This window comes from Dromiciops gliroides, chromosome 4 (assembly GCF_019393635.1).
Source record: "Dromiciops gliroides isolate mDroGli1 chromosome 4, mDroGli1.pri, whole genome shotgun sequence".
NCBI classification, from domain to species: Eukaryota; Metazoa; Chordata; class Mammalia; order Microbiotheria; family Microbiotheriidae; genus Dromiciops; species Dromiciops gliroides.
The window spans coordinates 468,566,384-468,593,849 of NC_057864.1; the positions used below are offsets into that span (position 1 = coordinate 468,566,384).

At 50.3% G+C, this 27,466-nt stretch overlaps 2 protein-coding genes across 4 annotated transcripts in view; one reads left to right on the forward strand and one right to left on the reverse strand.

The window, feature by feature from the left end:
* The window catches only part of ADORA2B (adenosine A2b receptor), a 48,703-nt gene extending 42,084 nt beyond the window's left edge, over nucleotides 1-6,619 (forward strand). The window contains exon 2 of the mRNA XM_044002715.1: nucleotides 5,065-6,619. Coding sequence (XP_043858650.1) covers nucleotides 5,065-5,725 — 661 coding nt within the window. The 3' untranslated portion in view covers nucleotides 5,726-6,619. The remainder of the gene's footprint in view (nucleotides 1-5,064) is intronic.
* On the reverse strand, nucleotides 909-27,408 carry ZSWIM7 (zinc finger SWIM-type containing 7). 3 transcript variants are annotated; one of them, XR_006356356.1, is made up of 6 exons: nucleotides 26,796-27,408; nucleotides 24,616-24,637; nucleotides 21,594-21,696; nucleotides 12,231-12,335; nucleotides 8,735-8,946; nucleotides 909-1,775 (listed from the first exon to the last, which is right to left on the reverse strand). XR_006356356.1 is itself a non-coding variant. In XM_044002716.1 (6 exons), the coding sequence occupies exons 2-6, from the start codon at nucleotides 26,869-26,871 to the stop codon at nucleotides 8,827-8,829; spliced, it is 426 nt and encodes a 141-aa protein (XP_043858651.1). In that variant the 5' UTR covers nucleotides 26,872-26,877; nucleotides 27,116-27,408; the 3' UTR covers nucleotides 8,702-8,826. The 3 variants fall into 3 exon arrangements, 1 of the variants encoding a protein (XP_043858651.1); XR_006356357.1 differs by lacking the exon at nucleotides 909-1,775 and adding an exon at nucleotides 5,714-5,853; XM_044002716.1 differs by lacking the exon at nucleotides 909-1,775 and having other exon boundaries at nucleotides 8,702-8,946; nucleotides 26,796-26,877; nucleotides 27,116-27,408.
* Between the last annotated feature and the right edge of the window lie 58 nt (nucleotides 27,409-27,466).

Sequence of the window (27,466 nt, forward strand, 5' to 3'; positions counted from 1 at the left end):
GCTTAACACAGTGCCTGGTAGGTACACAGTAGGTGGTTAATAAATGCTGGTTGACTGATTCATTAATGTCAAACTCCCTCTCCTCCTAACTAAACTATGAGTTCTCTAGAAGGCAAGAACTGTCTTTTGCCTCTCTGTGTCCCCAGCCACCAGGTGCTTGGCAGTTAATAAATGTTTTTCCGTTCCATTCGATTTCACAATAGAATGGAAGCTCCTAATTTCTGCCTTGGGCGCATAGGGACTTAATCCCTGTTTGCTGATAGATTGGTTTGACTGTCTCCTAAATCAGCTGCAGGCAATCTTCCTTCTTATTTTCACAGGGGCCTGAGAGGTAGGCATGCTGGGCTGGGTGTGATTCTCCCCAGTTTTACAGAAAACAAGACTCGGAGGTGCAGGGGCTTTCTGACTCAGACCTTGCCTTTTTAAGTTTCTGCTTCTCTGCGTCCTGGATGCCCCTAGCTTATCTAGAAGAATCAAGATACACAGAGAAACGCCCAGTGTCCAAGCTGATTCATTGTTTTATGGGGGTGGGGCAGGGAGGGCAGGCAGTAAAATAATCATTTGTAGGCAGCCTCATTCTTGCTTGCTGACTGGCAGGGGGACCTCAAGTCCACTATCTCTTGTGAGCTAGCTGGGAGTCAAGGACCCCAAACCTCTTTTAAAAGGATGAAGAGGGGCAGCTAGGTGGCTCAGTGGATAAAGCACTGGCCTTGGACTCAGGAGGACCCGAGTTCAAATCCAGCCTCAGACACTTGACACTTACTGGCTGTGTGACCCTGGGCAAGTCACTTAACCTTCATTGCCCTGCAAAAAAAAAAAAAAAAGGAAGAGTAGTGAGGACACGAAGAGTTCTTTCAGGCTTTTGTCATTTAAAAATTTTTAATTTTTAAAATAAATGAGCACTTGTTTTCTATTTCTCCCACTCACTCACTACTACAGGAAAAATAATCCTCTTAACAAACATACATAGTCAAAGCAAAACAAATTCCTGCATTGACCATATCCAAAAAATGTCTGCCTCATTCTGCACCCCAAGTCCTTTACTTTCTGGCAAGAGGTGGATAGGGTGCTTCAGCATCAGCTGTCTACAACTGTGGTTGGTCCCTTCATGCTCTTGTATTCAGATTCCCTCTGTCTCCTGATGTAGGGGCTCGCTGTGCTCAAGCCACATGAGCCTTGCAGACTCAGAGTCATAGCTTTTGGGGACAGTGGGGGGGGTGGTTAATCTCTTCCTAGTGGGATTCTGAGCCCACCCTGGGAGAAAGACAGTGGCTTGATTACTTTAGATGAGATGTGGGAGGCAGGGCTTGAGAGAGCAGAGTAGGGGCTCCCAGGGAGGGGCCACTGCTCATTGCAGACACCTGACTCTTCCTTCTTTCTCATGATGTAAGCAGAGAGGCTCATTCCCCCTTCTCCCCCCCCCCCATTATTTCTGTACTGATTCCTCAAGTTAATGAGCTGCTTTGAGTAAAGAAAGAGGACTGAGTACACAGGTGAGGGGATTGGGGAGTGATTGCTTCCTGGATCTGACTTTTTAGTATTGGAACCAGGGGGAGAGCTTGGTGGGAACTCAGGGGTCAGAGTCTCCCAGCACGACAACCTTTGGGGAGAGATAATGGGGTGTGTGTGTGTGTGTGTGTGTATACACACACGTATGCATGCAAGCTTATGCATTATTCACATATATGCTCCTCTTCCTTTCCATTCTTCTATGGGCTTGGGTACTTGGCACCCTCGGGGGTCTGGGGAAGGTCATTGCTTTCTGCTCTGTGTGTCTGTAAAGAAATAATGATATATTCACAGTCGGTCTCAAGCCCTAGTTTCCTCCTCCATGAAACAGAGCTGTCTCCTTCACAGGGTGCTAGGGTACAAAGCTCTGTAAATCCCCAAGGGTTATAGAGAGGTGAGTCCTAAGCAAGGTGGCTGGGTCGGGGAGGAATCTGCCAGTCATCTTGTAAGAATTTCACTTCTTCCCTGAAACCCGCTGCCCTGATTGTCCAGAGATCCGACTTCTTCCTAAGAATGGTTGGCTTGGCATTCCAGAAGGAGGCGGCTAGTGGAGAGGGTGCAGGGATAGGGGGGTCAGTTGGCCCAGAGATGCGAGTTAAATAAGGGACTGAGCCTAGTAAGAAAGGGAGGCTTGGTGAGTAAGTGACCTTACCGTAGAGAGCAAAGCCAGCCGTACTGAATAAGACATGCCATGGATGTTGTTGGAGGTATGGGAGGAAGAAATGGAAGCAAATTACCTGGGCAGGTGGGAACTTGCCCCAGGATCAAGCTGCTTCAGAACATAAAAAGGACAGGCAGTCACTCAGTCACCTAGCAGCAGATGGAGTTTTAAAAATATCTATTTTATTGATGTTTTTATATAATGGTACAATCACTTCACAGTACAGCTCTCTACTCTCAGGGGACTTCCCATCATAGCAAACAAAAACAATTAAGCCAAATTATAGTGACTTCTGACAGTGTATGCAGCATTCCACACCTATAGGCCCCCACCTCTCTATCCAGAGGCATACAGTATATTTCATTATGTCACCCTGCACTTGGCTGCCAAGGTGGTTTTCCTAAAGGTTAGGCCTGATCATGTCACCCCTTCTTCATTGAGCTCCACTGGCTCCCAAATAAGCTCTCCACAACCTTCCCCCTTCCTTCCTACCTTTTGAGGCTTCTTACACCTTACTCCCCTCCACATTTTACTCTGACCCAGCTCACTGGACTCTGTGCTGTTCTGTCCACTCATCTTCCACCTCCATGCCTTTGCACTGGCCACCATCTCCAATGCCCAGAATGCTCCCCACCTCCCTCATCTCCAACTATTAGTGTCCTGGCTTCTTCTAAGACAGCCCCAAGCCCGCCTCCTCTAAGAGGCACCAGCTGCTATTGTCTTGCCTCTGAGATGACCTGCCATCTACTATCTATCTCTTATCTACCTAGTTATTTACACATTGTCTCATAGTCGGTGCAGTGGATAGAGAGCCAGGCTTGGAGTCAGGAAGAAGAGTATTTGCCCCAGTTTCATTATCTGCAAAACGGGTCTAATAATAGCATTTGCCTTAAAAGCTTGTGAAGATCAAGTGAGTTACCACCATAAAGTGCTATGCTTTAAGTAGGTCTGGGGAGATCCCGCCAATTGTTCATTTGCTTTATTTGAATTCGCCCTGCATGTTTCCATTGGGCTGGAACCAATGACTATTTTATATAAATTCAAATCGCATACATGGCACCACTTCAGGGGATTCCTTATTCACACTAATTGCTATTATTTAGTGGAATGTGCTGGGACCTTTTTTTTTTTTTTTTTTTGCCTTTCTCCACCCCCACAGGACTCAGCCCAGTGCATGGCCCATAGCAGGTTCTGAATAAATGCCTGTTGGCTGACTGATCTGGGACAAAGATGGAGCCATTGCATGGGATGAGGTCTGACACCTTTCTGTGTTGTATTCATTCACAAGACTGTTATTATCCATACTGTTCTCCTGGTTCTGCCCACTCCACTGCATCAGTCCACGGAAGTCTCTGGTTTCCCTGAATTCCTTATATTCATTTATATCTTATGGCATAAGAATATGCCATTACGCTACATGCTTCAATTTGTTTAGTACAGCCCAGCTGAAGGAGCCCCACCCCGTTTCTAGTTTTAAAAATGGGACTTCTGGGCAGCTAGGTGGCGCAGTGGATAAAGCACCAGCCCTGGATTCAGAAGGACCTGAGTTCAGATCCAGCCTCAGACACTTGACACTTAACTAGCTGTGTGACCCTGGGCAAGTCACTTAATCCTCACTGCCCCGAAAAACAAATAAACAAAAGAATGTAAAAAAAATTAAAATGTGATTTCTAGGTTGTTTTAGATATGGTCGTTATTAGTCTGCATTCCTTTTTGGAAAAACTGTATAACAGCTGACATTCATATTGCACTTTAAGGTGTGTAAAACACTCGGTCTTTATAATAACTCCGAGGGAGGCATCGTTATTAACCCCATTTTACAGATGACGAAGCTGATAGTTTCAAACAGCTAGTAAGTATCAGAGCTTATCTCTTTATCTCTCTGAGTTGGCTCTCTCATCTTTGGCCGTACATTTGATGGGTATGGAATGGGGAATGCCCTCTGCCATCAGTCTTAGCTGCCCAAATAACCCTCCCAAAACACCAGTCCAACTAAGCGTCTCACTTGCTCAAGAGCCTTCAGGGGCTCCCAGCTGTCCCCTTCTCATCTCCTGGGTCCTCCATTTTGGGGAGGGGCCCTAGCCAGCCTCCGTTTTGTCTTCTGGATTTCAGAGCCATGTTGGCACCTTCATCTCCAGCTTTTCGGCTCCCTTTCCTTGCTGTTAGAACGGGAGCTCCCCAAGACCAAGGACAGCCTTTGTTGTTGTTGTTTGTATTTGTATACTCCGGTCTTTGTGAGCGCTCTTCCTTCCCTCCCAAGTTTTCAGTTTTAGTTCACATTATCTCCCTTCACAAAATTTGCCTTTTTAGCCAAATCAGCCCGTTTTCTGTTTCTGAACTTGGCTTCTCTATCTTGTGTCTGAGCATTTGCATCAGTTCCTTCCCCGATCCTTGGAACATGCTCTCTCCTCGACTACAGCTCTCAGGATCCCCCAGAACACGGGGGATGGGGAGCTAGCCCAGTAACCTGAGTCCATGCTATGAAAAGGGTGTGTGTGTGTACCCATTCAACATTCAGTAATATGCATACACACACTCAGTGTATGCGTTTGGACACATGTTCATTTTCAGTCATGTTTGACTCTTTATGACCCCACTGGGGGTTTTCTTGGCAAAGATACTGGAATGGTTTGCCATTTCCTCCCCAGCTCGTTTTACAGATGAGGGAACTGAGGAAAACAAGGTTCAGTGACTTGCCCAGTCACACAGCCAGTAAGTGTCTAAGGCTAGATTTGAACCCAGGTTTTCCTGATTCCAGACCCAGTGTTCTATCTCCTAGACCCCCAGGAGGGGCAGCAAAGATACCCCCCCTCCCCCAAGGAGGTGTGACGGATGGTGTGTTGATCATTAGAAATCAACTGTAATGGATTTTTTTTTTTTTTTTTGGTCAACAGGTACAAGAGTTTAGTTACTGGGACCCGGGCGAGAGGGGTCATTGCTGTACTCTGGATTCTTGCTTTTGGCATCGGCCTGACTCCTCTCATGGGCTGGAACGGCAGGGCCAATGCCACCAGGGACTGCACCGACGGGCCCACGAACCTGAGCTGCTGCCCCGTGAAATGTCTCTTTGAGAACGTGGTCACTATGACCTACATGGTCTACTTCAACTTCTTTGGCTGCGTCCTGCCCCCACTCCTCATCATGCTGATCATTTACGTCAAGATCTTCCTGGTGGCCTGCCGCCAGCTGCGGCGGATGGAGCTGATGGACCACTCGCGGACCACATTGCAACGGGAGATCCACGCGGCCAAGTCCCTGGCGATGATCGTGGGCATCTTCGCTCTGTGCTGGCTGCCCGTGCATGCCACCAACTGTATTACCCTCTTCAACCCTTACTTTGCCTCGACCAAGCCCAAGGAGCTCATGTACACGGTCATCCTCTTGTCCCATGCCAACTCCGTCGTCAATCCCATCATCTACGCCTACCGGATCAGGGACTTTCGCTGCACGTTCCGCAAGATCATCTCAAGGTACATCCTCTGTCAGACAGATGACCTCCCCAAGAGTAACAACGGACAGTCGGGGACGGTGCAGACCCTCGATGCAGACGTGTGAGTCCCGCTGCCAAGGCCGTGGGACACGTGACCCCCGACAGGCCCTGCGCTGAGCGCCCTGGCTGAGTCTCACTGGTGACGCGCATGTCCCGGCTGCCCGTCGTGAGCCCGTCTGGTCTGACTCTCCATCTAAGTAAACAGATGATTGTCTCCAAGGGCCGACAAATGGAAACGTACCTTTGTGGTATCTGGTGTGGACCGGATGAGGCCGGGGACTCTGAAGGAGGCTGAGAGACTATTGGCCAAGGACGCCATTTTTCTCAACAGGCTCCTTGCCATCCGCCCCATCGTTTTTGATGTGCTGACTATTATTCTCTAATAGGAAAGGATTTCAGCCACTACTACTGTGAACTCCCCAACTCAGCAGTAAACGATGGGGAAACACAAGACTTTGGCTCTTCTGCCAGACGGGAAACCCCGCACCCCCAGAAGTAGCCAGAAGAACACTACGCACAGGCATGGGTGGAGAGGAGGACCTGGGGATGGATGGGCTCGGGAGGAAAATCTTGTTCAAGCTTGTATTTAGTAACATTGTGCTTGTCATACTGGAGATAGCGGCTTTTTCTCCCCTCTCTTAGAGAGAAGGGCCGTCCAGGGGGCCCAAGAACAACAGAGGAGACGGAGGCCATCTCCCCTTCTGGGGGTGGGTGGGTGGGTTTGCCTGCTTAACTTTGGCAGGGAAGAGAAAGCTGTGGCAGCTGCTCTTTGCTTCTGGTCCGGCCCACCCCAGCAGAATTGAGCAAACCAAAAAGACGGGCAAAGAAATGGCTGAGCTCAAACTGTGAGATTTAACTTCATTTCCAGTATGTGTCCAGATGTAGTATTAGCTCAAAGCTAAAGGTAATTTAAATGAATTAAAAATAAAGCCTTTTTTTTGGATAAGAATTTGAATGTAGCAAACCACATCTAAAATGGTCTCGGGCTCTCTCACTTTCCTGGGGATTAAACTAGTGGGACCTTGTCCAACACCTTGACAAACCTCAGGACCAGGTCTGAAACTGTCCATTTGTCAAAGTGGAAAAGCAGACACACTCAGTGGCTTTCACACAACTTCACATACAGTCGCTCTGCAGGTGGGAGCCCTGGCTGGGTCTTTCCCTGCCCCAGGCTAGCTCCTCTTGGGCCTCTGCTCAGGATGGCCTGAGCCATCCATGCCCACAAGGGGCATTTCCCCACCCAATCTCTTTCTATTGAAATCCCTTCTTCTTTGGAATCCTTGCTGAGATGCCACCTTTACTGTGACACTAGGAACCTCCCTTAGCTGAGGGAGATTCAGTCCTCCTTGGATTTCTCACAGCACCTCACCTGAGCCTCATCCCACTGTCCCCTTGCTTGGGGAGCAGTGGAGGGAGCACCCAGAAGGGATCTGATCTGTGGTTTCCATGGGGTAAGGCGCTCCCCAGGTTTCAGGAAACCCCCTCAATCACTGAAGAGCTCTTCTGGAGCCCAGGGTCACACATCCAGGATGTGGCAGAGAACTTAGGGCTTTTCTGAGCCCGAGGCCAGCTCTCCATCCACTACTGCCTTCCAGGGTTACTTGGGTCCAAAACAAGAGTTTTTTAACATCCAGTATCAAACAGAAAACCAATCCCAGCTTCAGGCCAGTGCTCCAGCCACTGCACAATGCCCCACTTACTAGCTTGTGACCCTGGACAAGTCACTTAACCCTGATTGCCTCAAACATCTGGAGCCATCTCCAGTCGTCCTGATGTCTGTCTTGCCACTGGACCCAGATGGCTCTGGAGGAGAGGGTGAGGTTGGTAACCTTGCACAGCCCTCCCTCACTTCAATCCAACTCAGTGCAAGTCATGACATCACCTCCCCATGTTATGGTCCTCTTCAAGAATGAAGGACAAACGGGGCAGCTAGGTGGTGCAGTGGATAGAGCACTGGCCCTGGATTCAGGAGGACCCGAGTTCAAATCTGACCTCAGATACTCACTAGCTGTGTGACCCTGGGCAAGTCTCTTAACCCCAATTGCCTTACCAAAAAAAAAAAAAAAATCCTAAGAATGAAGGACAAACAAGAAGAAAACCAAACGCACTCTGGGTTTCCTGATGCTAGTCACATGCTGGTTCTCAGCTCCTGGGAGCAAGGTCTGTGTCCCACCTGTCTTTGTAGCCCCGGCACCTGGCATACAGTAGTTCTCTAATGTTTGTTGAATGAAATAATGACTCCTCCAGCTATGCCATGGGATTCCCAAGGTATCAGTCACATCCCCACTATAGATTCCCCTTCCCCAGAGGTGGCCTTCTGCTCTGACAGCTGATCAGTTGTCAAGCATAGAGAGTGACTTACATAAGTACACTTGGTCAACCGGATGGCCCAGTAGGACAGATGGCCTAAGTACGACCACCCCCATTTTTCAGATGAGGAAACTGAGGCCTGGAAAGCCCAGCAGCCTCAGGTCACAAAGGTAATGAATAGTCAGGCCGGAATCCGAACGCAGCTTTCTGATTCCCAGCTGGCAAAGACCTCTTCCCTGCCCCTTTGGACACGGACAGGTGACTGACAGAAGGGCCCAGCGCTCTCCTTACTTTACTGCTCCTGCTAACCTGAACGCTGTACTTCTCTTCAGGTATCTCTGTGACCCCACTGGGGGGTTTCCTGGCTGAGATACTGGAGGGGTGGCCATCTCCTCCTCCAGCTCATCTGACAGGCTGAACTGAGGCAAACAGGGTTAAATGAGGTGCCTAGGGTCACCTGGCTAGTAAGGCCTGAGGCTGAATTTGAACTTGGGTCTTCCAGACTCCAAGCCTGGTGCTCTGTCCACTGCCCCACCCAGCTGCCCCCACTTCAAACACTGAACAATGCTCACTGATAGGATGAAGAACGCAGCTGCCTCATTAGCGTCCTGGCTGGAAAAGCCCTGCGTGGGAGGGCTTGTCTGTAACCACAGGCGCATACTGTATGCTCTATGACCCCCTTTGACAGAAGACAGATGGTTACATGAGAAAGTAGGAGCATCAAACAGCAGTTGGCATACAGTAGGCATTTAATAAGTGCTCACTTGGTCCTTCAGTCCAGCGTCTCTGCGGCCGGCAAAGAGAAGTGGAGAACACTCCCTGGCTGGGTGATTCGCAGAGGCTTTGGGGGTGCCCATTAGGCCTGTTCTTGATCCTCCTCTGCCAACAAGAGGCCAGACAGCTGCTTGTTAGAAACGCTCAGGTCCTGGCACACCCCCAGGGCCAGGCTGAGGTAGACGGCCAGGAGATGCTTGCACTGGAAGACATAAGATATGAGTCAGTTAGAAACCAGCTTGTTCCTGGAGCCACAAGGAACAGGTTCAAGTCCTGCCTGACACACAGAAGGCCCCCAGAAAGTCAGTCCACTAAGTTGTCTGTGGGGCTGTCAGGTGCTGAGGAAGGGAAGGGGCCCCGAAGGCTAGAGAGCTGTGGGGCTTGCAGAAGGGCTGATGAGCCACATCGGGGGAGGGCCTTCCCTCCCCAGGGGCTGCTCTCTCCAGCTGGACCCAGGGCTGGACCCAGCCAGGAGAGCCAGGAGGCCGGGCCTCTCTAGAACCCCCACTGAGCGATCGGAGCACAGGCCCAGGACTGCTGAGCCCCCTCCCCGCTTGCTGGTGTCTGACAGTGAGGGCAGCCAAGTTGCCTGTGGCTTCAGGAGGCGTCGGCATCTTAGGAAGTCGGGGGAATTAATGGGCACCCTTTGTAGTCATGGAGCTGTGGCCCAACAATGTGCAGAGGGCAGTGGCTTCCTGCCCCCGTGAAAAGCTGGGAGAGTAAGGAGATGTCGAAGACAAGGACAATGCCCCCTCCACATAGATGTTGAACGGAATGCCAGACTTCTGGCCTCTCATTTTACAGGTGAGGAAACCGAGGCGCGGGCTGATGCCACATCTCCCAGTCCCATGGCTACTAAGTGGCTGGGCTGGGCCCAGACAGGCGCTCCTCACATCTGTCCCTCACGGGCAGGCCAGGGAAGCAGAAGATTGTCATTTCAGTTAGAGCAGTGGGTGGAAATGGAGTTCACAGAACCCCAGATGGTTATTCATGGTTCCAAGGTGAGAACCCTCTGATTTGGACTCGTGTTCTAGTGTCCTTGTCACTAAACCTTTTCTCCCCTCTGAAAAGCCCATGGGGGTGGGGGTGAGGGGAAAACCAGAGGAAAAACCCCAGCAGCCCAAAGCAGGGCATCCCGACTGTCCAATCTGCCCAAACAGCCTCTTCAAAAAATAAAAATCCACCTGATGAGACTGCAAGGAGCCAAGTTGTCACCAGGGATGGGCAGGCCACACCACCCGGGCCCACCGGAGCCATGGCGCAGGCCTTCTTGCTGACGGGAGGCTGTGACATTGGGCCACAAAGGGAAAGGGAGCACATGGAATAGCTGCTGACCCACCGTTGAATGAATCAGAGGTAGCTGTGGGGCAAACAAGAAGCCACCCACGAGACCCTCTCACGATGCCAACCAATAGTCTAGAGAAAAGTCAAATTCTGCCCCAGAGCCTGCTCCAAATGCCTTCGTGATTCCACACTCAGTGAGTCATTGGCATTGAGTCCGGCAGCCCCAGGCTTTTGAGGGCAGGTACAATGCTCACGGCCGCTTCTGGGGGAGAGATTCCACCTTCCTCTGGGGATTCTCTCTGTCCTTTGACTCCAGGAGACAACACCTAATCGCCCATTTTCTCTGGAGTCCCTGGGGTCTGCCAGACCGGTCCTGCTTTGTGAGACTCAGGTTTTCAAAAGGGGACTCTGGAAACAGAGTCAGTGCCTACGGAGTGGACAAAGGTGACGCCAGTCATAGCACATGAGCACAATGGAATAGGACTGTGCTGGAATAAACAGTGACTGTGAAAGATTCAGGGGAGAATGGGGAGGCGCAGAGGGCACTGAGCCGAGCCAGGAAACCAACCCACACAGTTACAAAACCACGTCACCGGAAAGGACAAAAACCCCAAACTGGGTCATCAAAATGACCAAGCCCAGCCCTGAGAGATGAGGCAAGGAGCGGAGAGGGGCCTGGTGGCCTCACTCGGCTCCGCTGACCCTGTGCTCCTCTTAGTTCTTAATCTCTGTGCATGGGGCAGGGTGGGAGGAGGGGTCATGATGATACTGACAGCTAGCATTTAGTGTCAGCCAATGTGCTTAGTGCTTTACAATGATTATCTCATTTAGTCCTTACAACAATCCTGAGAAGCATTGAGGAAATGGAGGCAAACAGGTGAAGTGACTTGCCCAGGGTCACACAGCTACTTAGCAAGTGTCTGAGGCCAGATTTGAACTTAGGTCTTGACTTCAGGCCTGGCGCTCGATCCACTTCGCCACCAGCTGTTTTAAGTCATAGAAAACCAAAGTATATCGCTAATTTTTAACTTTTTAAATAAAGAGAATAGATGAAACAAATGGGTGGCGGCACAAAGCAGATAAATGGGATGGGGGATGTGGTGGATCGAGCACCTGGCTGCCTGGGGCTAGTACCAAGGGCATTGCCCAAGGTGATCCCAGGTGACAACAGGAAGGAAAGGATGGACTTCTTTACCAAAATATGGAAAGAGGGGCAGCTAGGTGGTGCAGTGGATAGAGCACTGGCCCTGGAGTCAGGAGGACCTGAGTTCAAATCCAGTCTCAGATACTTGACACTTACTAGCTGTGTGACCCTGGGCAAGTCACTTAACCCTCATTGCCCTGCAAAAAAAAAAAAAGGAAAGAACGGCCCAGAGGCTGCCATCTGAGGCTGCCTTCATGCCGCCCTGGTCCTTTGGCTGGGGGGGGGGGGGGCGGGGCGTGAACTTGGATGGGAAAACATGGTGATGCCTATTTCAATGTAAGTGATCTCCTTTGTAATCTTAAGTCTTTTCTCAGACATTCACAAACACGACTCAGAGAAGAGGTGGCCAGGGCACAAAGAGGGTGGAGAATCCCTGAGCGGAGCCAATGGAGCCAATGTGTACTTGCCCTTTCCGTCTTGGCTCCCTCCTGAGGCGGACGATGGAGAAAATGAGGCAGGGGCCGCACTGGGGACCGCCATCATGGTGCAGTGGAAAGAGCACTGGCTATAATCTCTGACAAGCTGTGTGAAGCTGGCCCAGATGCCGACTGGTCCTGGGTCTCAGCTTCTTCCTCCACAGGGTGGGGTGGATGAACACACACATACACACACATACACACACACACACACACACACACACAGCTCCGAGATTCCTTCTACGTCCTGACCTATGATCCCATGCACCATGGGCCAGAGACAAGAGGCCTCGCGAATAATCAAGGGGCTGAGCTGAAAGAGGGGCCAGATCCACTCTGCACCCTGCTGGCTCCCAGGCCTGGGTGTGACCTCTTAGGTGCCAAGCGGGAGGGTCTCCCAACCCACAGCTTCCTGGGGGACTCGAAGCATTGGCCATGTTGGCGTGAAAGGGAAACAAATATTCTTCCAGAAAAAACACATTCCCTCTGGGGAGACGAGGCTGGCAGAGATGACGAGGGAATGCCGGGATGCCACCGCTGGCTGCCGTTCATTTCAACCTTTGGTCACGTTCCCCCCCTTACCAAGAGGCTGTCACTCTTCCGAAGCACAGAAAACTCGAAGGCTGGGCACGAGCAGTAATGGCAAGAGGCAAAACACGTGTACACCTTCCCGGAGCTCCCGAGCACCTGCCAGACGAAGGACAGAGGGGCTCAGAGCCAGGCCCAGCCAGTCATTTCCCATGCCTCGTAACTCATCTCATTACTCAAGAGTCTTGCACCAGAAGGGAAAGCTTTGGTGATGTCCCCAGAAAGGGGAAATTTTGCTTCCTGTGGCAGAGTACAGCTTTCCTGCCAGTGGCCCTGACTCACGCCAGTAAAGACTCAGCTTGGGCTGCTCAACTGCCCCCCGCCCCCCAAATGCTTCACAGCCCAGACAGTGGGAAGAACTTCAGGGCAAAGGCTCTGATGCCCGTGAGAGTGAGGCATACCCATCGATCCCTGCTTGTGAATGGGTGGGTCCATCCTTCCTCTCTTCCTTCCCTTCTTGCTAGTGCCCTCTCACCACCCCAACCCTATAAGGCAGGAACCTCCAGGTGAGGGATAGCACTCCACCATGACAGGCGAGCACCTCTTCTCTGCCTCGGGGTTCGGAATGCTTAATAACTCACCCTGGGTCACATGGCGGGGGTAGGTGTCTGGGCCAAGACTTGACCCTAGGCCTTCTGGCTTTGAGGGCAAGAGGCAGGGAGTGTCTTATTAACCCCATATTAGAGAGGAGGAAGCAGATTGTGAGTGAGGTGGGGTGCTCATGGGGCTAAAGTCTTAGACAAAGGGAGGGCCCAGGCCTCGTGACTCACAACTCGCCTTTCTGAGGCCTTAGAAGAAAATATAAAGACAAGCAAGAGAGAAAGCAGGTCTCTGAGGACCTCGGCAGCTGCCTTGGTGTGGCGGGGGAAATGGGGAAGAGTGGGGCCTACAGGAGGGCCCGGGGTATGAAGCAGCCCTGATTTCAGCCTACCTCAGCCTCCTTCTCCCAGGCTGGCCCAGCCTTTGGACAGCATTCTTTCTAGCAGCGATGCCGCCACCTGCCTCGTCTCCCACCTTCATAACCCTGGCCTTAATCAAGTTGAGTCTACCTCCTCGATATTGCTCCCGTCCTGCAGCCACCACTCAAAAACAGACCCTCACCAACACCTGCCTGAACCATCACATGGGGTCAGGCCATGAGAGAGAGAAGGGGTCTTGGCTATCATCTGGTCTGACCTCCCCACTTTACAGGTGAGGAAACTGAGGCAGACCAGGGAAGGGACAAGGAGTCCATGGGAAGAGCCCCCTCCACGTTCACCAGCAGATCTTCCTGCTCTCCTCTCCATCCATCCCTCACCCCCGTGCCAGACCAACTCTGTCCTGACATGTCTGCGTTCAGTCTCTAGACCTCTTTTGCCCACCCGGCCATCAAAGCTCCCCCCAACCTCACATTGCCCCACCCTCAGCTACTCCAAAGCAGCCTGGGATCTGGGGGTTCTACCCGCCTTTGATCACGCTGTTCCTCATGCCCGAGATGTCCTCCCTTCCTTTTACCCACTGGACTTCTCACTGCTCTCTAAGGCCCCACTTAAATGGCCACTTTCTCCATGAAGCCCTCCCGGATTCCACCTGGCGATAACAACCCTCTCCCCTGGACTGCACAAAACACTTTGTTTTGCTCAATTTCCATTAAAGCTCAGTACTGCCCTTTGTCAAAGGCAGGCGCTTTGCTTGGGGACCCTCAATTCCCCTCCTCCCCCTTTTCATCACCTTTTCTTTGTTTATCTGGAACACCCTTTGGATCAAGGTCACATACACAAAACTGGTGCTTAGAACCACACACAGACTGTTGGGACACGCTGTAATGGGCCTCTCTGATCTTTTTTTCTCTTCAATCCAAATGGTCACATTTAACTTTTGACCTTCTCCCTCTTACTAGGTTTATGTTTCTAACATTAGGATTCCAACCAGGAGAGTTAACCAGTAGCTAAGTGCCTGAGGTTCTGTCTTGGTAGCAGTCTAGTTCTGATGGACAGGCCTGGTACAAGGGTGGGCTTTTCCTTGGGAATTCTTTTGGGATTGTAGGTCTGCCTTCCTTCTTCAAAAAGAAGGCTTAAAGGTCTACGGAATCTGAGCTTGAGACCAGAGCACACACACTGTGAAGAGGCATTACTCAAATGAGAAAACCCTGGCGAGATCTGGATCCAAGAGTCCTAAGGTCTGGCCTGGAATACTGGCTGAAAGTGGGTGACCTTGGCCAAGTCACCTGCCTGCGTCAGCTTCTCCATCTCCGTGATGGGAAGGCTGGACCGGATGATCTGCAGGGCCCTTTCTGGCTTTACTGCTCTGTGATTTGGTGATAACGTGGCTTCCTTTCTCTTTCTGGAGGCTTGAAGAGGTTTTTTGGTTACTGATGGAGTTCTGCAATTTGATAACGATCTTCCTGGGTGGCCCACATTTCAGTTTTCTTCTTCAAATTCTGCAGATTCTTTTTGTCTGCAGTGAGTATTGCTTGTTCTTGATGGTTCTGGAAACCAGCCCGGAAGTTTTCTTGAAATAATATTGATCAGATGTTTTTCTTTTCACTTGATTGCACTGCTTCTAAATCTGCTTCTAGTGCCATTATTTCCCAACCTTCTCTTCCTACGAATTTTTCTTATGTACAGATTGGGTAGTGTGGCATAGTAGATAGAAAGCCAGGCTGGCCTCTGACACATGCTGGCTGTGTGACCTTGGGAGGTCACTTGAACTCTCTAAGGTAGAGGTTCTTTTTTTTTTTTTTTTTTTTTGCTGGGCAATTGGGGTTAAGTGACTTGCCCAGGGTCACACAGCTAGTAAGTGTTAAGTGTCTGAGGCAGGATTTGAACTCAGGTATTCCTGAATCCTGGGCCAGTGCTCTATCCACTGCGCCATCTAGCTGCCCCTTAAGGTAGAGGTTCTTAAAGCTTCTTTGTGTCAAAGAAAGGCCTTGAGCACTTTGGACTCCTTTTTTTTTTTAGGGGTGTGTGTGGGATTTGTAATATATACATGCATATGTGTATGTGTAACATACATACAAACAAAATAACTGAAAGAAATGCTGATTTTCAGTCAGAGGTTAATAAAAAAATAAAGAGGTCATTTCTTTCCTCAGCCAAGTTCATGGATTCCCTGAAATCTACCCATGGATCCCTTGGGGGTCCATGGACATCAGGTGAGGAACCTTGCCCTGAGAGTATATATTGCAGAGGAGGTGCTGACCTGCATTGGCGGAGGGAGTTTCTTCACCTGGAGTCCCTTATACCAAAGAAATCCCAGCTCTGGTCTCCCCAAACCTTTTCTGCTTGGACCACACTACCCACTGCTCTTTACCTTCACCTCATTTATCCTCTTTTTTGGATGTTTTCAGGGGAATTTTCATGTACTCTGCATCCTGATTACTTAAACTGTAGGTCACAACCCCGAATGGGGTCGCGTAACTGAATGTGGGGGTCGTGAAAAATTTAGCAACAGTAAAAGGTTTTGTATACCAATTTTACATAACTATATACCCAGGGTTATGTAAAAATTTCTCAGGCAAAAAGGGGGTTTAAGAAGGCCTGCTCTGCCTCATTTCCCATTTTTCTAAGTCATATCCTGATACTCTACCACAGCACAAAGGCTGCTTATCACAGAGGGGCCTTATGGGTCCAGGGCCTGCCTAACAGTCAAGTCTTTGGCCATGGGCTTGGTCAGGACCACCCTGCCCACCCCCTCAGGGCCTGCTTTGCCAAATGTGGAGGATCCAGCAACCTGTAAGAATCTCACTTAAGGCAAAGAGGTGAACTCTGCACAAGTGGAGGGAAGGCCCACACTGAGAAACCAAAGTGCAAATGCTAGTCCTTTTTTTCATGCCCTTCACTTTTTTTAAGCTGCATTCACATTTTTTATTGATTCTTCCTGCCTTTTAAAAAATTAATCTGAGGGGCAGCTAGGTGGCACAGTGGATAGAGCACCGGCCCTGGATCCAGGAGGACCTAAGTTCAAATCCGGCCTCAGACACTTTACACACTAGCTGTGTGACCCTGGGCAAGTCACTTAACCCCAACTGCCTCACCAAAAAAAAAAAAAAATTAATCTGAAACTTTCTTGAATTCCTAGGTGTCTACTACCCAGCTGAGGTTATCTCTTGGGATTTCCTGTATTCTGCCAACACGTACATATCTCCTGGTGGTTTTCCTTTTGTTTTGGTTAATCTGTCATTTTCATAAACAAAATCAGAGCTTTTGTTGTCAGCCTCTGCTGCTATTCTGAGGTGTGTGAGGAGCATGGATTCTTGGTGATCTCGCTCTACCATCTCCCCAGAAATCCCCTCTCTTGTCTTCTTTCCGTCCCCATATCTGATTTTAGGCCCTTATCGCTCCCCTAGAACATGGTAAGCACCTCCTAGGCCGCCTCCTTGTTTCCACTCTTCTGCCCAAACAATTTATCCAAGGTAACCACACTTTACTGTCCAGGTAACCTTCCTGCTGGATAGTCTACTGTTCAGAACCTGCCATGACAGTCCCCTACTTACTCAATAAAGTCCAAAGTCCTTGGCCAAGGTGGTGCAGCGGACTGAGTGCTGGGATTGGAATCAGGAAGCCCTGAGCTGGATCCCTCCCAAGACACTGACTACCGAGTCACACGTGGCATGTCACCTCACCTTTCTGAGCCTCAGTTTCCTTATCTGTAAAAGAGGGGGCTGGACTCCGTGGCTTATGAAGCCCCTCCCCACTCCAGATCTAGGATCCTGGCCTGCCCTTCAAAAGCCTCCACAATGTGACTTCCATCCATTTTGGAGCTGACTCCAACACATGCCAGAGGCTCTAACCAGATGGTTCTAGAGTCCATCATATCTTATATTCTTCCACCTGCCCTGAGGGAAAGTGGGAGGGGAAGGAAATAAAGGGGAAGAGGGGAAGGAAGGAAGGGCAGATTGGGGGAGGGAGCAATAAAAGCGAAACACTTTGGAGGAAGGTAAAGATGTTCTGCATAACTGCACATGTATGACTTACATTGAATTGCTTGATTTCATTGGGAGGAAGAAAATTCAGAACACAGAATGAGCTCAAAGACCTTAATCTCATCAGAGTGGGCTCAAGGAAGGAGTAACACACACACACCCAATTGGGAGGAGTAATCTATTTAACCCTACAGGAAAGTAGGAGGGGAAGAGGATAAGGAGAGAAGAGTGAAAGAAGGGAGGGCAGAGTGGGGGAGGGGGCAGTCAGAAGCAAAACACTTTTGAGGAGGAATAGGGTAAAAGAAGATAGAAAATAGAGTAAATATCATGGGAAGGGAATAGGATGGAGGGAAATAGTTATGATGATTGACGATATTGGCAAAATGTATGGTACCTACTTTGCTGGGCTATTGTGAAGAAAATTCTTTGTCAAGTTTAAGGTACTATATAAAAGTTATGTTGAAGAGGATGCTATCAGAAAAACCTGGAAAGACCTACATGAACTGAAGCAGAGAGAAATGTCCTGTATACAAAACAGCAGCAATGCAATGATCCGATATAACTCTGAAGGACTTACGGAAACTGCAATCCATCTACAGAGAAAGAACTGATGGTGTCTGAAAACAGATTGAAGCCTATTTTTTTTTTGGACAGTTCCTTAATCTGAAGTTTTGTTTTTATCTGTTTTCTCTCATAACCTGGCTAATGTGAAGATGTTCCCCATGACTACTCATCTATAACTTATATTGAATTGCTTGAGTTCTTGGGGGTGGGAAGGGAGGGAAGAAGGGAAGTTGGAACACAAAGTTTTAAAAAATGATGCCAAAATTTGTTTTTACATGTAATGTGGAAAATAAAACTCTAAAGTTACATTCTTCCACCTCTGTTCCTGGACTCACAATATTCGCTGACCCCAGAGTGCTTCCTAACATTTCCACCAGTTGAAATCCTACCCAGCCTTCAGAGCCGGCTAAAAGATGCTGGATTCCGAGTCAGAGGCCCTCTGTGTGAATCCTGGCTCTTAATTTACTACCCATGTGACTCTCAACACTACTCTTAACCTCTTGGCCTCGATTTCCTCGTCTGTCAGATGAGGGGGCTAGACCTCTAAGGGCCCTCTGAGCTCAATAATTCTCCTTGAAACCTCTAACCCACCCATCTGAACATTTCCAAATCACTCAAGCCTTACACTTAAGCCTTCGAGGTTACAAATCCCTCCTTTCTCTGCACTCTCAATATCCTCACAGCTATCTGTGGCACCCCCCCAGCCCCACTAACTTGAGACAGCAGCGCAATGACCGAGTTGGCTACCAGGGCATCCTCAGGAGTGCCGGCACAGCCCCTGGCAGGCCTTCAAACAGAATCAACAGTTCAGCATTGGTGGCCCGGAGCTCACAGTCTGGATACACGGACATGGATCTGTTGCTACTTAGTCCACAGAGCAATGGTAGAAAAATTGCCCCAGAGTGTCTGCAAACCCCAGGCTACAACTGGAGAGACAGGAGGTGGGAAAGGCTGCCAAGGCAGAGAAAGGAATGCCCTCTGCCGACGGGTGACTGACTTGGTTCTCGGTCGTCAGGCCTCAGGCCCTCTGGCTCCAGGTTCGACCAAGCTCTTCTGGTCGTCATTGGGCTGCAGGCCTGGAAAGTGATCTCCAGGTGTCTTCCCAGATAAATGGTAGAGCCCTTAAATGAGGGATGCCTCTGTGTGGTGCTTCTCAGCATCCCAGGTGAGGTCTGGGTAGAGCAGGCGGTCAGCCGGGCACGAGGAGATGGAACGTTCTCCCATGGGCTCCGTAAACAGCCACCTGCTCTGAGTGGGTCTTGGCACCAATCATCTGGTTGCTGCCTCCCCTGGCCACAAAAGGCTTCGATATAAACCTTTTGGTCATCTGAGCCAAGGAGCATTAAGGGAGGTGGAAAGCTCTGAGCATTTGTTTTTACACTCCTTCCAGGGTAAGTCCAAACAAATAATGACCCTGACACTGGAAAGTGACCTCCTCCCAAACACACCTGAATCCTGTCAATGGGCGATGGTAAAGGTCTTAGTCTGGTTTTGTTTTTAAAGGGGGTCTGTCAGACAGAAGGTGCCTGTGGGAACATGACTACCCAAGGGAAGTTTGGTCTGCCCCCAGCCGGCTCTAGAAAAGGTAATTTAAGTCAAGGGCACATCATCTATTCAAAAGGCATGAGGGGGGCAGCTGGGTGGCATAGTGGATGGAGCGCCAGCCCTGGATTCAGGAGGACCTGAGTTCAGGTCCGGCTTCAGACACTTGACACTTGCTGGCTGTGTGACCCTGGGCAGGTCACTTGGCCCTCATTGCCTCACAAGAAAAAAACAAACAAACAAAACAAAACAAAAGGCATGAGGATATTCTAAGATGCAGTGGATACATGGCTGGACTTGGAGTCAGGAAGACCTGAGTTCAAATCTTGCCTCAGGTACTTATTTACTTTGTGGGCCTCAGTTTCTTCCTCGGTAAAATGAGAGGGTGTCTGAAGTCCCTTCCAGCTCTAAGCCTATGGTCTTAAAAGGAATAATGGCCCTCACTTCCCAAATGTATTCAAAAGGTTTTAAATCCAGAAGTTGTAGGTGAATGAGAACCTGGAGGGCATATACCCAGCACAAAACTCTGGTACCTGGGACATGGGACATGAACCAGGTGACTCATGGAAAGACAGCTTTGGGACCACAGATAACTAATGGGGTGTCCTGTAAAGACCACCCACACATCTCTTCAGTCTCCTCCCTCACTTGAAGACCCCCGACACTTGCCAAGTCCAACGAAATGGGACCATTAAGAACAATCCCAAGGGTGTGAAGTTTCCACAGCCCTGTTTAATCTGGAGTCTGGGCCGATTGCCACACTCCAAGGAAGTTAGCATTTTTATGATAAATAAGGCAACCCAACATAACCCAGGATGTGAATAATGAAAACTAAACAAATGAAAATAACCGCTGGGAAAAGTAAAAAGTCAACTCTGATGAAAAATGTCTCCAGCAAAGTCATTAGGCTCTTCACTAATAACTGGGTCACCGGAGAGTGGAGCATCGTCGTAAATGAAAATGCGATGTGAGTGGCACAGCCGAGGGCATTCCACTTCAAATGAGGATGTGGCCAGAAGCCAGCCTGCCCTAGGTCAAGCACTATGCTGGGATTAAGAACCAAAACAAAGCCGACACATGAGGACATGGGAAGAGCTGGTGGCTCCATGGGCCTCTCTCCTCTCGAGAAGAGCTGGAGCCTTCTGACGACACAAAAAATTGGGAGACAGTATGCAAATCCTACCTGAGAAAGGAGGGAACAATCTCTAGCACGAAGAGGGTGACCTCTATAGGCTTGGAGAGTCTATGGCCAAGGGCAGGGCAGTGGTTGGTGAGCTGGATAGACCCTGAAACAGGGAGATCCTGCTGAGGTGCCCCTTGACCCCAGGGAGGTAAATTCCAGGTGAAGTTGTGAATTACAAAATACTGACACCACGGCTTTGGTCGGCTTGGTGTGGGGATGAAGGGGAGGTTCCATCCATCTGTACACACCTCCTACAACAAGTCAAACAGCATCGTGACTTGACACGTGAATACTTGGGAAGAGCCAGTAGTGCTGGGTGCCTCTCTTCTTGAAAACATCAATGGCTCCCTATTGCCTCGAAGATCCAATATGAAGGCCTTTGTCTGGCATCGGAAGCTCTTCTGAGTCGGGTCCCTTCCAGTGGACCTTCTTCCACACCACTGTGATCCAGCTTGCTGGCCTATGACTGCTCCCACACATCCCTCTATCTCCCATTTCCATACCTCTGAAATGACAGGCGGACCCGTGCCTGGCACGCCCTGCCTCCTCACCTGGGCTCCTTGGAACCCCTGCTTCCTTCTCCTTCGGCAGGAGACCCTCCTCAGGCCCCTAGAATGGGCACAGACTGTCCTCTCCTTCATTTCCCTGGCATTTAGCATAGAGCCTGGCACACAGTAGGGACTTAAAAATCACTTGTTGACTAAAAGTGGTGATGATGCTAAAAAAATCTTTTTGAAACAATCATTGCTCTGTTCCCATCCACTTAAAAATCACAGCTTGACGAGCCTTGGGTGAGCTGAAAAAGAAGACATTCTCCCCCATGCCCCACCCATGCCATGCATAAGCCAATCTTGAATACTGATTTCATTTCCTGCTTTATATCACAGGGAAGGATGCATCACTTCTGACATTCAGCCTGATGAGGCCCAAGATTAAATGCCCACTCACTCTCGGTCCCATGCTCATTCCACTGGATGATTCTGAGGCTGCAAATGGATTCTACTTCAATTACTAACAGTCAAATGTTTCCAATTGGGTCAAATGCTTTCATAACAGTACAGGAAGTAATTTGACTCTAGCATTCCCCCATATCGAGTCCAGTAAACACACAATTTAAGTGTAATGGGAATTTTCCAGTTCGGAAATTCCCCCAAATAAGCTCTACCTGGTAGATGGTTCTTCCACTGGGAGAGGAAACGCGGGTGACGGAATGTCGATCGACAAGATCCAAGGCCTGGACAGCGGATGGGCCAAATAGAAATTTCAGCCTAGGAAGCAGAAAGACTTTGGATCAGACAGACCATCTTCCACTGACATCTGGCATCCTCAAAATGAACATAATTAAGAGTAAGTGAGCGTGCAAAAAGCAGGAGGAAGAACAGAGCGTGTGCACTGGCTGAGCACTGACTTGTGTGAGGGCCTTACTGGAGCATCCCCAATGTTTCAGAATGGGCTGGAAGCTCACAAAAAGACGCTGTCAACAGTTTCTTCTGGGGCTGCGCCAGTTCCTTGGCGGTGCCACCTCCTCTGCCACATTATCCTTGCCTTACGCTGTCCTTTCTAAAAGCTTCCCTCTCACCATGGCCCAGGAGGCTGCGATGACCTAAAGGCAACCGGTGAATGTGACAGTGGTTCTGTTCACTGTCCTGTCTCAGATAGGGATGTACAGCATGAGAGAGCGAAGGCGCAGAGAGACTGCGCCTTCAGAGGTCACCGGTGTACCCTGTGGCAGAGAGAGGGGCAGAGCTGCTTCTGTCAGATCAAGCTTGGCAGCCTCTCTGGGGTGCAGAGTGTGTACTGGTGGAGGAGGGAACAGAGCCCCTTTGGGAGTGTCAGAAGCCCCAGAGAAGAGCCTTTGACACAGGCTAGTCATTGCCGTCCCCCGTTACACATACTACCAGGGTTAGGGTTAGGGTTAGCCTCCACCAGCTAGGTCAATGGGAAATTATTTCACAGGCCCAAACTTTGCCAATGCTTGGAGGGGGAGGGTTTTTTTCCTGGTTCAGACAAGAGCCAATCCAGAAAGAGCATTCAAAAAAAGACTCCCCAGTGCGGCACTATTCCAAGCAAGTAAACCCAAGGTGGGATTGCCAGGACTTGCCACCCACCCTGGGGAGCTTCACAAATCTTGGGCTTTTAGGGAAATGGGAGGCATGGCTTTCATGAAGCCAGGAAGCACACCCCAGCAACCCCCTAAAGCCAGAAAGAGAGTAGGAGACAAAACCTGAAAACAATACTCCTCCTCGAGTGGGATTAATACCATGCTGAATGCGGCTGGGGCCGACCTCCAGCCAGTCTTCAGTTGCAATGAGTACAGGCTGGGGGACTCCTGAGGCCAAGACGGCCACCCTGCAGGCCGAGAGACCTTTCTATTTTTGGAAGAACACATTGAGTAAGCCAGAGCCTTAAAGACCGAGGCCTGGGGATGGGGGTGGCACCCCACTCAGTGTCCAGCCTTCTGCCTATCTGGGTCCATCTTCCCCACTTCATTCTAAGTCCACACACTCACACAGGGAGAAGCACATCAGGCATGTACACACACACACACGCACACACATGTACACACATGAACACAGACACACGGTACACATATACGGACAGACAGAAGACTCATTTGGGGGCAGGGGGAGAGAACCACTTTCCCTGCTTCCTTCCTCTGACAGGAAAGGCCACATGCATTTATTGAACATCTGGTCCGACCCGCACACAACAAAGATTTATTCAGCATCCACCGTGCGCGAGCCTCCGCTAGGCCAGAGGGAGCCGTGTCCAAAGTTATCCCCGCTCTCCCACATGCCCGTTCCAAGGGTGTCTGCTCAGTGCCCACCCTCGGCCCCTGTAGCTTCAGAGCACCCTTTTCCCTGGGTATTCTCTCATCTCCGAGTTTCTATGACTGTCTCTTCCAGCCTGTCTCAGACTTCTTTACTTGGAGCTTTATTTATATCCCAGCCCCAACATGGGGGTCTCTTGCCAACCTCATTGGCTCTCAGGCTTATTTATTATCACTTTCACGAAAAGAAGTCTCGGATCACCAGGGTCTCTCCCACGAGCTCTCATTCTGCACAACCAACTGCTCATACAGCTGCCCAAAGGCACCTTAAACTTAACATGGCCAAGGCAGAACTCATCAGTGTTTCCCCCAAACTCCCCTATTTCTGTTGATGGCACCCTCATCCTTCCAATGTCCAGGCTGCCATCTCTGGAGTCATCCTCGACTCCTCCTCCCTCACCCCAGACATCCACCCAATCATTGCTTGTCTTGTTTATTCCGCCTGCACCGGGCCCTGACATCTGAGGAGCCACACCAGCTCATCTCCCACCTCTGTGCCTTTGCCCTGGCTGTCCCTGATGCCTAGAATGCACTCCCTCCCCATTGTCACTTACAGATTACCCCATCTCCTGCTGAGGCGGGGCTACTTTCTCCTAGGTGTGGCCTTTTCCGTTTCCCCTCACTCTCGACAATCCCCTGGAATCCTGTACATGCCCATTTGTGGACAGGCTGTCAAACCCCACTGCCTCCTGAGGGCAGGCCCTGGTTCATTTGTCTCGGACCTCCACAGCCCAGGACAGTGCCTGGCATGCACTAGGTGTTTAATGAATGTTTATTAGTCAACTTATTGACATAAAGGTTAGGAAAGCCATGATCCCTGCCCTTGAGAATTTATTATGAAGTAGAAGAATAAGACTCCAATATAGAAAGCTCTAACACACACACACACACACACACACACACACACACACACACACACACACGCGCGCGCGCACGCAAGCACGTGCATCCCTGTGTACAAGTTGAGAGGGAAGATCATTCCCAACTTGGGGGTAGGGGGAGAAGCAATCAGGGAACGCTTCCTGAAGGAAGCAGCATTTGAGGTAGGCTAATTCGCCAGGTAAAGATGGCAGGTAGAAAGGGAACAGTGTCCACAAAGGCAAGGAGGATACATTTTATGTACTTATTTGTTTATTTATTTGGGGGAGGGGGTGTTGTTGGGAGAGGACAGAGTATTCTAGTTTGGATGGAACATACGGAGGTGAGTGATAAGGCTGGAAAGACAGGTGGCACCAAATTGGGAAGGGCTCGGAGCGTCTGGCCGAGAAGCCATTAAGTGAGCTGATGAATGACACTCCAGCGTCACTGACAATAAGAGGTCTCCCCAAACCCCCAATTCAAAAGAGCAAATACTCACGCCAACAGGAGCTCGTCGGGGACTGCAAAAGAAGAGGAGAAAGAAAATCAGCCACCTTCCTGAATGCCAACTGATGAGCCTGCCTGCTGATCCTTACAAATGAAGGCCTTGTGAGGTTACAAGCAGCTCACCTCCACAACTGAGGCCTTTTAGCGGCCCACCTCCTATCCAGCACTATCAGAATTCTGAAAAAAAAACCAGACTCGACAGCTCAAGTATAAAATTCTGATAAAGGAACATCTCTGTAACCAATTCTCACTTCTTTAACCCTTCCATAAAGAGATTTAAAACTGATGAAAAGAAAGGACTTAACAATATACAAAGTAAGAAGGACTGGGAAAAAATTAAATAGTTCAGTCGTGTCAAACTGACTCCATTTGGGGTTTTCTTGGCCATTTCCTTCTCCAGCTCATTCTATGGGTGAGGAAACTGAGGCAGAGTAAAGTGACTTGCCCAGGGTCACACAGCTACTAAGTGTCTGAGGCCTGATTTGAACTCAGGAAAATGAGTCTTCTTGATTCCAAACCCAGTGCTCTATCCAGTGTGCCACCTATCAGCATCCTCCCCCCCCAAAACAAACCCAAACAAACAAAACCCAACCATCACACCTTCAAATGCAGCAAAATTACCCCTTGGCCACTAAGGGAGGAATGAATATAATCATCCTGTCTGTCCAACACAGGTAGCTTCCACCTCTTCCCTGCCGTCTCACTGATGAGAGAGAAGAGGCAAAAAGGTGTTCAGTAGACTCCTAGGTCGCCTCCTTAAGAACTGATCCCTCAACTTTTGTCAGGAAGCTATAGGGAGCCAATGAATGTCTGAGTGGGTTTTCATGCTGGGTGATAATCCACATGTAGGAAACGGAGCTCACTCCCACTGGGTGAGCTCAGGAAGGGTTGGTTGTTTCTCTTTGAGGCATCAGCCCACGTGTGAGCAGCTGCCACCAGTGGGTCCTTTTAAGCACATTCACTCACAGCTGTTTTGATTAAAACCCAAACAAAGGGAGTTGATTTGTCTTTGCTCGTTCCCTTGAAAATGGTGACATCTCTCTGAATATCAATGCGTGCAACCACCCCTCTGCAGAAGAGGGGGCTCACAGGTGAATGATCGCATTGGGCAGGAGAGGCTTCAGCTGGTTTGGCTGAAATGCTCTTTTTCTATTCTGTTTCTAATCTTTGTTACAAAGGATGGCTCAGGTGGGGGAGGGGGATAGATGGCTGGAAATGAAAGGCATGAAAAAATGAAAGGTAGCAATTCAAAAACCAGAGGCAGGTGTTTCTATAGAGAACATGTGTGTATATATGCACACATATATGTGCATACATTAAACAAAACAACACAGCTTACTACTCTTGTGGTCTCAGGCAAATCGCTTTAATTCTGTTGAGCCTCAGTTTCTTTGTCTGTAAAAGGAGGGGGTTGGAGCAGAGCTCTTACTGAGCCCGCTTCCCCTTAACAATCCTGGGTAGCACTGTTCCTATTTCACAAGGCTCAGAGAGCTTTAGTGACTTTCTCATAGCCACCCAGCTGGGAGATGTGAGAGGGCCCTCGACCTCTCTTTGCCATAGAGCCAAATCTGTTTCTTTGTGTGATGCCAGCTTCGGAAACAGCTGGATGATGCCAAATGTATCATCAGTCAGGGAGCATCCTCTGCTGGTCACTTAGGGGAAGAAAAGCTGGAAGGTTCCCAGACAACATTCCAGGTTACGCGGTGCCACCTATCAGCCCCCGCCCCCAACGCATCAGGTCTGTTCTCTGCCAGCTGGGACCACCGGGCAGCAGAGGCAGGGGCACAACTTCAACACTCCTGGGCCCCTGATGGGCCTAGTCACTGCCCTGTTCTACGTTGTGCCTGCGGGGGAGGGGAAGGGGCGATGAGGACAAGTCCCCCGGGTGCCCACAGCTGGCGGAGGGTGAGCTCCCTGAGGCCAGGCAGCGTGGCCTTGTGCGGTCTGTGCGGCCAGTAGCGCGGCATTCTTCTTGACCAGCCCCACCCGGGAGGTCACGCCGGCCAAAGGCGTCTGGGTCCTTCGGCCCCAAAGCGGGACTTCCCAGGCACTGAGCCTCCCCCGGGCGGGACTCTAAGACCTCCGAGGGTGGGGGTAAGGGGGTCGGCGCTGTGCTCGCCCGGGGGGGGGGGGTCTTCTGCGGCTCTAGGACCCTCCCTCTCCGGCCCCTACCTTGAGCCGTGGCCCCGTGCGTGGCCGCGATCTCGCTCAGGATCTCCTCCACCGCCGTGGGCAGCGTGGCCTTCATCTCGCCCTGGGAACCGAAACAGCCGATCTCTGAGCAGAGGTCAGCGTCCTCATGCCTGGCCTCGGACACCAAACCTGGGCTCCGCACCCGGGACAGTACCCCGGGCAAGAGGCGAAGCCAGGGGCTGCCGGAGGCTTCATTCGTCCGGGACAGCGCGGGGCCAGAGGCATTGGGTTCAAATCCTGACCCTGCGCCTTGCCCCGGGGGGAGGGCCTTAGGAGCCGCTCCGGACCTGATTCCTCACCTTTCAAACGGGAGGGGCTGGATTTTGGGGTCTCCAAGACCTAGAAAACCCGCAAGGGGGTGGGGAAGGGCCCCGGGCTCTGGCACTCGGGGGAAACTCAGACCCACTCGAGGGATATTAAGAGCTGCGATGAAATCCCAGGGCTGAGGCCTGGCCCTATGGGCTTCTCAGGTCAATTGGGGGGTCGGAGTCGGCTCCCGCCAGTCCAGAGCTCGGATGGAAGCAGTTTCTGAAACTATGCGCTATGTATCCTGGGAAATGTAGTTCCCGCCCTGCCGAGTCACGTGCTCTAGAGCTCTTCCACAAACCCGGAAGCGGGAACATAGTGGCCTTCGAGGAGACGGAAAGTTT